Raw genomic sequence first — 10,305 nt, 5'->3', positions numbered from 1 at the left:
TCCACATCGACCCCCTCGATGGACCCTAAGAACTTCATAAGTCCCACTTTGTTAAAGTTGCATCCTTATATCCTTATAATTTTTTTTCTGTATATGTTGCTGTCAGGCATACTCTAAGCAGGGGTGTCATCATGGTACAGGACATTTTGTATGTTTTTTTTGTTTGTTTTTTACAGGATTGAGCAGCAGCAGAAGCAGTCCCCGAACACCTTGTTCCTTTATCATTTCGTCGGTCGGCCACTTTCTACAAGCTCAGAGCCAGTTCTCATTATCAAACGCCTCACAGTCAAAGTAAGGGGGTGTCTCTTATTAGCGCTTCCATAGGCTTACTTCCAGTAAAGACACTCAGTCTTACTTTTCTGTCTGTCTGTGGTCACATAGCTGCTGCAGCACTTCTGGTCCATTTCTGGCTTGTCCATGGAGCCCAGTAAGATCTTGGAGGAGTTTCCCCGCTGGCTTGAAAGACTATCAGCACGGCATCAAGGAAACATCATCATCATCATTGACTCCATTGACCAAATACAAGTATACCTCCTCTCTTTTTTTAACCCAAATTAAACATTTACTTAACACTTTACTTTACTTTTGCCTTTAGAATAATTCAGAATAAAACTACTACTACTTTTCTCCTTTTTTTCAGCAAGCAGAAAGACACATGAAGTGGCTCATTGACCCACTCCCTGTTAATGTCAGAGTGGTGGTGTCTGTCAATGTAGAGACGTGTCCTCAAGCTTGGAGGTGAGACACTCTGTGTGAATTACCATGCATTTGCCATGCAGTTGTAAATATTTCTAAATATGGTCCTGTAGAAAATTGCCATTTATAATTCACTGACCATGTCTGTTGGCCCACAAGGTTGTGGCCCACACTCCACTTAGACCCACTGAGTCCCAGAGAGGTCAGAAGCCTTGTTAATGCAGAGTGCCAGAGCATGGATCTCAAATTTACCAAGGACGAGGTCAGTTATCATCCCTCTTTTTGTAAAAACTCTGAAGAGATTTGAAAGTGTGGAAAGACATTTGGAATCGTTAGCAGGGGTATGTTTTTTGTGAGAATGCCACACTTAAATGTTATTTCTTTATTTCAGGAGAAGAAGCTGGAAAGGCACTGTCGCTCTGCATCAACTTGCAATGCATTGTATGTTACACTACTGGCAAGGATGATCATCAGGTTAGCCACCCTTGGTTTCACAATTCTAAATGTATTAAATAAATACTCTTTTCTTCCCATCCAGTATGGTCTGGTCACAGGCTCAGGTATATATGTATATATAAATATGTATAAGTTGAAAAGCATTTTTTGCAAACTGTTATACCTTTTTAAATGTGTTTATATGTCTGCTTTATAGGTCTAAAGCTCTGTTTAATTTAGTTTTTTTTTTTTTTCATCACTTCTGCTTCTTCAGCTAATGCGCTTTAGTTCCCAGCTCCAGTTTTACATTTCAGCTTCCAAGTTTTCAAAGCACTGCATTTCAATGGACAACTGGTTTTTCAGCCATTTTCAGCATTGCTTCAGTAATTTCTTGCAGCGTTCAGCTTTAGCTTCTTGTGTAATTCAGCATCCATTATTTACAGTAGCTTGCAGTGGCACCAAAGGTGGCAGCAACTGGCTGCAATGGCAGCTGGGAAGTGCAGCAGCAGCAGCTAACAGCTTCAAACTCTCACTCACATTTAGACAATTAAAACATAAAAAAAAACATTTCTAAAATCTTGTTCCATAATGTTCTTAAACAATTTGGCTTAAAAGCAGTTCACTTTTCTTAAGTTTATTGTTGACTTCTCTGAATGTCTGGGTACATATGTTAAAATTTTTGTTGATTTTGCCGTGTTTTGTTACTGCCCAGCAGTATATCATGTTGGTCACTGGAGAAGAGCCTGGAGCAGTGTCTACAGTGTCAGGACACCATGTCACTCTACCGCCAGGCGCTCAAGATAACGCTGAACTCCCTCAACACAGACAGAGAGCGACACATTATGAGAGAGGTGATATATGTCCAGACAAAATAACAAAAACGTCTCTTTTCTCATCATTATTTAATTAATCTTAAATGGTAAAGTGTGTCATTCACATAAGATTTGTTTTTTTTCTTTACATTGTGCTTTCTTTGTGGCAGAGGAATAAGTGCTTGTGTTTTTTCTCTCTGCTTAGATTCTGTGCCTTGTATGTGCCAGCCATAATGGAGTGAGCGAATCAGAGGTGCTAGATCATTTCCCAGATGTGGAGTTTCCTGTCCTGTCCTCTCTGCTTTACCGTCTGAACAGACTCTGCATTGTAACTCTCCGTTGTGGGCTCATCAGGTTTCAGCACCTGCAGGTAATCAGACTTTGGCCAGCAGAATATAATAGAGCACAAAGTCATTAAAAAATGCGTAAAAAATGGTATTCATGGGACAGAAACTGTATGAATAGATCATTTGTTTTGTCATATGTTTTTGTTTTTTATGTGCGTTTGTCTTTCAGGCTTGGGAAGCTGTGAGGTTGGAGTTTCTGGGCGGAGGAAGCAGCTCTGCTGCTTACAGAGAGAAACTCATACATTACTTCAGTCAGCAACTCAGGTGTTTTAAGAGAAGTCATCTTCTCCTCATACAGCACAACTCACATTATTCTGTTAGTTCAACTCATTTCATTGTTTGTGTGTGTGTAGCCAGGACCGTGTGACTTGGCGTGTTGCAGATGAGCTGCCCTGGCTTCTACAACAACAGGAGGATAGGACTAAACTACAGCTTAGCCTCCTGAACCTGTTTGTCTCCCAAAACCTCTACAAGAGGTATAAAATATGCATACACACAAGCTGATATTACAAATCCTGCCACAATTATTCAGGTATAGTCTTACAGATATATGTTTTTCTAGGGGTCACTTCTCTGAGCTACTAGCCTATTGGCAGTATGTGGGCAAAGACAAAAGCTCCATGGCCACTGAGTACTTTGAGTCCCTGAAACACTATGAGAAGAGCTGTGAGAGCGAAGATGGCATGACCAAGCTGGCAAACCTGTATGAGACCCTAGGACGTTTCCTCAAAGACCTTGGTCTCCCTAGTCAGGTAGTGTACATGGTTACAATATTTTAGTATTAGCTTTGAAATAACTAAAAAAACATGTTTATTGTTCCCCACACATTACTTTTCTGCTTTACCTTATATGGTAGTTTTCTTATTTTGTTTACATAGGTTTATTAAGTGCCCTTATGTTTACCGTGTTCTCTCCTAGGAAAGTGCACATATTGACAATTGCATATGAATCTGATTATGTTGTCTAGGCTGTAGCCCCCTTGCAGAGGTCCCTTGAGATTAGGGAGACAGCCTTGGACCCGGACCATCCCAGCGTCGCTCGCTCCCTGCACCAGCTGGCCGGGGTTTATGTTCAGTGGAAGAAGTATGGCAATGCTGAGCAGCTGTACAAGCAGGCCCTGGAGATAAGTGAGAACGCCTACGGAGCTGAGCATGTCAGCGTGGCACGCGAGCTGGAGTCACTCGCCATGCTGTACCAGAAACAAAACAAGTAAATGGTTCCCTCTTGGTGTTGATATGCTTAACATGATTTATAATGGTTGTTCATGTAATATAGTTTATTTGTTGTTCCTGCCAAACGATGTGTTGTACAAAGAGGCATCCCCATCTGTGTTGATAATCTTATGATCCTATTAAAAGTTAAGAGTAACTAAAACAGTCAGTGACACTGTCAGTGCAGGATTCCATTTAGAAAACATCTTTAATGGCTTACACCTGGCAATTTTACAATCAGGTATGAACAAGCAGAGAAACTTGGGAAGATGTCAGTGAAGATTCGTCAGAAGACTGCTCGCCAGAAAGGTCATATGGTAAGAATGTTGCAAGCACAGATACCCACATGCTTTGTCATACTCACTTAATCAGTCATCAATCAGTTGCACATGCATTTTGTCTAATCCACCCTTCAGTATGGCTTCACTTTGCTGAGACGCAGAGCCCTACAGCTGGAAGAGCTGACCCTGGGAAAAGACTCTGCAGACTGTGCCAAAACACTCAATGAACTGGGCGTCCTGTACTACCTCCAAAACAACCTGGAGTAAGGCACACATGTTATAGCTGGCATGCACACAAAGGAAGACATGTTACACATTCTGCACTCTGTTTTTGTTTCTTTAGTCATTTTTATGTCTACCAAAATCCCTCTCTTGGCCCTCACTAGTGCTGCCAAGATGTTCTTGACCCGCTCTCTGGAGATGCGTCAACGTGTCCTCGGTCCAGATCACCCAGACTGCGCTCAGTCACTGAACAACCTGGCTGCACTGCACACCGAGAGGAGGGAGTATGAGACAGCTGAGGACATGTATGAGAGGGCGCTAGACATCCGCAAGAAGGCCTTGTCCCCGGACCACCCCTCGCTGGCATACACACTCAAACACCTGGCCATGCTCTATAAACGCAGAGTGAGACAAGTGTCCCTGTTGACACTGAAACTTTAATATTCTGTCTGTTGAAGATTCGACTCATTTTGTGTTTGGCTGAGAATCTGACTTGAGCATGTGTGTGTTTTACAGGGGAAGCTGGAAAAGGCAGTGCCGCTGTATGAGCTGTCTCTGGAAATCAGGGAAAAAAGTTTTGGGCCCAAACACCCCAGTGTGGCCACAGCTCTGGTCAATCTGGCTGTAATCTACTGCCAACTAGTGAGAATGCTCATCATACTTTATTCAGTCTGTACATAATCAAAACCTAATCCCAACTTGCATACTTACGTATATATATATTTTTTATTTGATTATTATGAGCATGTGTAGCTGTATTTTAGGTTCTATAGAGCACAGTTAACTGTAATTTTCTTTGTCTTTGGCAGAAGAAGCACAGTGAAGCCTTGCCTCTTTATGAACGAGCGCTGAAAGTGTATGAGGATAGTTTGGGGCGCTCACATCCACGTGTCGGAGAGACCCTAAAAAACCTGGCTGTGCTAAGGTACAGTAGTAGAGGTTACATTCAACATTTGGCTAATCAGAAGATTAATCATTAATGTTGTATTACAATTATTTTTTGGTCCTTTTGTGAATAGCTACGAAGAAGGTGACTTCGAAAGGGCAGCAGAGCTTTACAAACGTGCAATGGAGATAAAGGAGGCAGAGCCATCGTTGGTGTGTGGAAACGCCCTGTCCCGCCACTCCTCCAGTGGGGACACATTTAGTCTGAGGGGACCTGCTGCCGTCCCACATGCCCCGAGGTGACTCTGTTCAACCACTTAGTGCCACAGAACAATAAAAGCTGTTTTGACAGCTCTAACTACCATAGAATAATAAAAACATCAGATCCCCATGGTTTTATCAAAAAGGGAACAATCCTGGTCATCACACTGTGACTGTTGGAAGTTTAGGGTATGGTCAAATATACTGTACCTGCCGTATTAGTCTGTGAAACCTGTGTATTTGCCAAAAGTATTTATAAATATTTTACAACATAAGGAACTTTGAACTTCCTTTAAATTAATCAATTTTTTTTTATGGCCTGGAACTCAGGTTTACACTTGTGTTAACTCAGACTCAAACACTTAATTTCTATTTACATGCCTCAAATTGTATATCATCAAAATAGGAACAGAATGGAATGCCATGAGGGTCTGACATAACCTAACCAATAAAACATGATTAATAACCAGGCATATTCAATGCTTTATTGTACAGTAGATATTACTCTATGCACTTTTTCAAAACTCATATTTTTGTGAATTAAGGATACAGGTTACAAATTTGATTTCAAATGAAACCCCTAAAATCCAGTAAACGGGGCTTCTCAGGCATCTTTTACAGAAATGAAATATGAACTATTAAACATTTTCAGTCTGATCATGCTGTTATCTCTTACCAAACTTCTCAGACCTCAAATAGATTGTTTTCTACATTCCAGATTTTCTGAATGATTATAGAAAGCCACTGTCTCTAAAATCAAATGTGCATGTTGTGAAAAATTGGTATGTTTTATATGTTAAGATACCATTTGTTTACACTACATAATGTTTACCTACCAGTATTAAGTATAAGAGTAATAAGTAGAAAATGTAGAGCCCAAGGTAATAGGTGTCCTCCTACAATAAGACTAGACCATATCTGAGAAAACATCACCTCTGGTACTGATTTCATGGTGTGCTTATGCAAAACAAAATTTCTGTTTATTTATTCATTTACAAAAAGGATTTGAAGGGATTTGCTAAACCACGATAGTACCACATGAATGTGCAAGTTGAAGTACGAATAAAATAATGATTTATTGTCTGACTGAATGTACATCAATCCAAAGGGGACACCAAACCTACTGTTTCATTGCCAAATATAATACATACAATGTATCTTAAGTGTTTTTATATATTCATGTATTAATGTAAAATCTGTAAAAGGTGTAAAAGCTGTACAGGACAACAACAAATCCCATCCAACATACTGAGAAGCTTGTATTCCATTTAATAAATATTTTATTGAGACAACTTAAACATTGTTGATCAGTTCTGTTGCAGTAGATGTTTTCTTAAAGCTGAGTGAATGACAGAGCACATACATTAAAGGTAAGGGACACTCATTCACTAATCAGAACCGTAGAAAAATACACATTGTGATACATGTTAATGCATTAACAGTGACATTATTCTAGGTTTACAGACTTTTCATTAGCAACTGTAGCAAATCCAAGTGCACAACAACACCTTCCCAGTAAATCAGCAAATTAGACATTTGACTGCTTTTTGCATGTTTTGTGTTGAGTGAAATGCCATTAGCAGCACTTTTCATGCGTTTCCCCTCTTCAGAAGAATTCTGTAATTGTTTATTTGACATTAGTTGGCTTTTTCATGATGATGCTTGTTATCAAAGAAAGCAAAGGAATAGACGTGAGAAAAGGCTTATATCTGATCTGAATAGCAGAAATATATCGTCAGATTTCTGCCTACAGCTTTCTCATCTGAGCCATCAAGTCTTCTAGGCTTTGTTCAGTCTCCTCCACTGTGTCTCCACATGGTGCAGTCTGGTTCAAACACGAGAAAACAAAATACTATCAGAATTTAGTTGAGTCAACAAACCACTATCAAATATTTGTGTCAAAATGGTAGAATTTAAAGAATTTCTTTTCACGATTTTGCCAATTATCCATATCCCTTACATTATTGCTGACCACCTTCCACAGCATCATGATTTTTAGATTGATTACCTGCCTTCCAGTCAGTCTTTAGGTCAGTATGGAATAAAAATAAAACTGGAGGCTAGAAACTTGCCTGAGGTCATCTGTCTTAGTAAATATTTAACTGACTTTACTATTACTATTTAAAAACTTCACAAAAAGGTCAGCAATAATCATGTATCACATAAGCATTTTAATTTAATGAGCTCAAACACGTAAAAGCTACCAAAGCTTCAAAGCTGTGTTGTGTTACACAATACTAACCTCAGCTGGAATGGTGTAAGCCACAGTGATGCCTTCTGGGAGGTCAGGCACGGTGCCTGATGCAGCCTGTAACTCCGCGTCAGTCACCTCTGATACTAGTTCGATACCTGCACGGCACAATTGTGTGTGTTAATACAAATAAGGCAATATCGTATTATGTTGTACAATGGAAAATCTAAGCAAACTGATCAGATCTGACAGCTGAAAGACTTGTTTGTTGCTCACCCCACTCATTGTCCTCATGTACAACCTCCTCCTCCTCTTCCTGTACAACTTCAACCTTTGGCCGCTCGGCTTCTTTCTTCTGGAGGGAAAAATTCACACAGATAGACACAGTCAGCTTTCCCAACTGGCACAGCGCCTTGTCGGTCCTACATTCTACTACTTGAATACAAAAAGCAAGCACACACACCTTGTACTCCTCTTGTTGTCTCCTGCAGTGGCGGTCATTACACGTGGGGTTGGCTTTCATAGCCATGGTGGGGAAGAAGTCCTGCATGGCATTGTAGCCAAGATAATAACTGACAGTGCCAAACTTTAACAGATACCTAAAGAGGGAATACAATTAACAATGTTTTACTTAACATACATTGTATACATAATATAATATGTATAACTATACACGTTTAGGTTTCCAAATTGGCTATAAACAATATCTTACTTGAGGACATTTTGCACAAGGATGCCTGCAACCACGCCCATTGTTGTTGGTAGGCTGGCAGCACACACACCTTCCCTTTTCAGGGTCTTCTCATCGATGTTGGCTGCCACCACCAGAGGAGGAGCGCACTAACAAAGCATATTACAATGTAAGTACTATAGTTTTCTTTCTGAATGTTGCAGTGGTGGATCAACATCTTTTTGGTGCAAACAACAATGTCAAATTGTGTGTGGACGTACAGCGAAGCATGCCGTCTCTCCAGGAATGATGAGCTGGATGTGTCCTGATACAGCGTTCTCACTGACACCAGACTCCATCCAGATCTGACCTAGTTCATTACAGGCCTGAGAGGGACAGGACAAAATTAACACTTCACGATTAACAAGTACAAAACACAGTGTTTAACCGCTCTGCTCTTTGTGACAGTGATGCTCTTAGTGACAGTGATGCTCTTACTGTATTGATGGCCATTCTGGCCTCAAAGTTGTCCACACAGCTGAGGAGCAAATCCACGGGCTTCCCTTCTTCCAGCCCCCCATGACTGACAAAACACAGAATCATTTGCTGTAAAGGCCTGTAGCACTGAGGAGAGAGAATAGCAAAACTAGAAAGTGGAGGATAGGAGTGCCCACCTGATGCGCTCCATAAAATGTGTGAAATTTTCCATTGTGGTGATGTTATAGTTATGGGTCTCAAATGACACATCTGGGTTGATGTTCCTGTTGAGTAAATCGAGCAACACGTGAGAAAAAAGAAACCAAATGTCTCTGTTTGGGGGCAAAAGTGGATTACTATAAACAACAGTGTACCTGAGTGTGTGCTCTGCTGCTTCCACTTTACTGAGGCCTGCCTGGTGAGGCTGGAAGAACAGCCTGTTCATATTGGCCAGCTCTACTTTATCATAGTCAAAGAGGAGCAACTGTGACAAGCATAGACAAGACTGGGGTAAGCACAGGCACACAATCTACTGAACAAGATGAACAGGTATAAGGCGATGCAGAAGAAAAAACAAACAAAAAAGAGTTTGTATTACCTTACCAATGCCACATCTAGTGAGCATTTCAGCTGTCACACTCCCAACTCCTCCGACACCAACCACTGCGACTGTGAATGTCCGGATTTTCTGTCAACAAAGTTTGCAGATGATTATCCATCCTACACAATGCTTAGGGGCATTTTAGGGGAGCTCTGATAGATATTTATAACTGTAAAAATTACTGATATTTAAAATATAATGGTCAAAATCTATTTTTCAGTGCTGACATTTGGCCATCTGTGGAAATTATTATTTTTATTTATTTATATCATTTATTTTTATTATTAACAGCACAAATATGGGCTTTAAAAATCAATTAACAACTTTAAGGTACCCATCAGTATATAAAAAAAAGCTTTACACCTGCATTTGAACGCACTAAAATATACATTAGTATTAGTTTAAATAAAATAATATAAGTTTCAAGAACAAGATCAGTTCTTTCCACACCTTTTGCATTTCCTTATTATAATTTTTCTGTTAGGAATACAGCAGCAACCACAAACTCAAGTGCTGCATGGCAAAAACGAACAACCCTTAAATATCCTACCTCATAATCATCCACGATGCCCATTCTCTTTAAAGCCATGAGCCGACTGCAATGAGAACACAGCTGAGATTAGCTTGTGGTCTATGAAGTACCACCATATGGGATGAGTGACTCAAAAGGCGTAGCCTTCTCGGCGGTCGCGACAAAATCTGTCAAAAGCTAAAATAATAAGATTTAATAAAAAATAGTCACCTGTATGGGTTGGAATCCACAACTTCGGCGCTCATTTTGTCAATCTTCGGTCTGTGAAGCTCCTGGTTTTGGGCATCCTCCACGGCACACTGCTTCTGCTTACACTTTATCAATTCATTTTCCAACTCTCTCACCCGCAGCTTCAGCTCCTCGACTGTCGCCATTACGGGGCGAACTAAAGTACACAATTAACAGTAGACAATGTGAACGTAACGTGGGGTTACGAATAAAAATACAAATGTGTGCTGTGTAGACGGCTCAACCAGCACAGAAAGTACACGTCTTCACAACTACAATCAGCTGTCTGGGTGGGTGATACCGTAAACAACGTCCGTGTAGAAAACGAGCACAAGCAGCGTAAAATGTTCCTACGTTATTAGAAGATTGTTTTAATATTATTTCGAGGATTTGAACTGAGAGTTTAATTATTTCTGTTTATTGCTTTTAAAGCGACTGGATATCAGTCAAATATTA

At 40.3% G+C, this 10,305-nt stretch overlaps 2 protein-coding genes across 2 annotated transcripts in view; one reads left to right on the top strand and one right to left on the bottom strand.

Annotated features, from left to right (window-relative positions):
• Nucleotides 1-6,233, top strand: part of nphp3 (nephronophthisis 3) — an 18,292-nt gene extending 12,059 nt beyond the window's left edge. Inside the window, exons 8-24 of the mRNA XM_035656855.1 lie at nucleotides 122-291; nucleotides 382-525; nucleotides 641-738; nucleotides 856-958; nucleotides 1,088-1,170; nucleotides 1,844-1,982; nucleotides 2,149-2,313; nucleotides 2,460-2,554; nucleotides 2,644-2,766; nucleotides 2,853-3,042; nucleotides 3,258-3,499; nucleotides 3,743-3,818; nucleotides 3,918-4,045; nucleotides 4,169-4,409; nucleotides 4,521-4,646; nucleotides 4,814-4,929; nucleotides 5,024-6,233. Coding sequence (XP_035512748.1) covers nucleotides 122-291; nucleotides 382-525; nucleotides 641-738; nucleotides 856-958; nucleotides 1,088-1,170; nucleotides 1,844-1,982; nucleotides 2,149-2,313; nucleotides 2,460-2,554; nucleotides 2,644-2,766; nucleotides 2,853-3,042; nucleotides 3,258-3,499; nucleotides 3,743-3,818; nucleotides 3,918-4,045; nucleotides 4,169-4,409; nucleotides 4,521-4,646; nucleotides 4,814-4,929; nucleotides 5,024-5,192 — 2,408 coding nt within the window. The 3' untranslated portion in view covers nucleotides 5,193-6,233. The remainder of the gene's footprint in view (nucleotides 1-121; nucleotides 292-381; nucleotides 526-640; nucleotides 739-855; nucleotides 959-1,087; nucleotides 1,171-1,843; nucleotides 1,983-2,148; nucleotides 2,314-2,459; nucleotides 2,555-2,643; nucleotides 2,767-2,852; nucleotides 3,043-3,257; nucleotides 3,500-3,742; nucleotides 3,819-3,917; nucleotides 4,046-4,168; nucleotides 4,410-4,520; nucleotides 4,647-4,813; nucleotides 4,930-5,023) is intronic.
• A 174-nt stretch (nucleotides 6,234-6,407) lies between these two features.
• Nucleotides 6,408-10,303, bottom strand: uba5 (ubiquitin-like modifier activating enzyme 5). Its single transcript, XM_035654364.1, has 12 exons — nucleotides 9,832-10,303; nucleotides 9,640-9,685; nucleotides 9,087-9,176; nucleotides 8,863-8,972; nucleotides 8,686-8,772; nucleotides 8,510-8,594; nucleotides 8,293-8,397; nucleotides 8,054-8,181; nucleotides 7,805-7,940; nucleotides 7,618-7,696; nucleotides 7,393-7,499; nucleotides 6,408-6,975 (listed from the first exon to the last, which is right to left on the bottom strand). The coding sequence occupies exons 1-12, from the start codon at nucleotides 9,993-9,995 to the stop codon at nucleotides 6,898-6,900; spliced, it is 1,215 nt and encodes a 404-aa protein (XP_035510257.1). The 5' UTR covers nucleotides 9,996-10,303; the 3' UTR covers nucleotides 6,408-6,897.
• Nucleotides 10,304-10,305: the final 2 nt, after the last annotated feature.

The sequence above is a fragment of the Morone saxatilis genome, unplaced genomic scaffold (assembly GCF_004916995.1).
Source record: "Morone saxatilis isolate NCDOM2014 unplaced genomic scaffold, NCSU_SB_2.0 Contig0, whole genome shotgun sequence".
Classification (NCBI taxonomy): domain Eukaryota; kingdom Metazoa; phylum Chordata; class Actinopteri; family Moronidae; genus Morone; species Morone saxatilis.
This window is presented reverse-complemented; position numbering and strand designations above follow the sequence as displayed.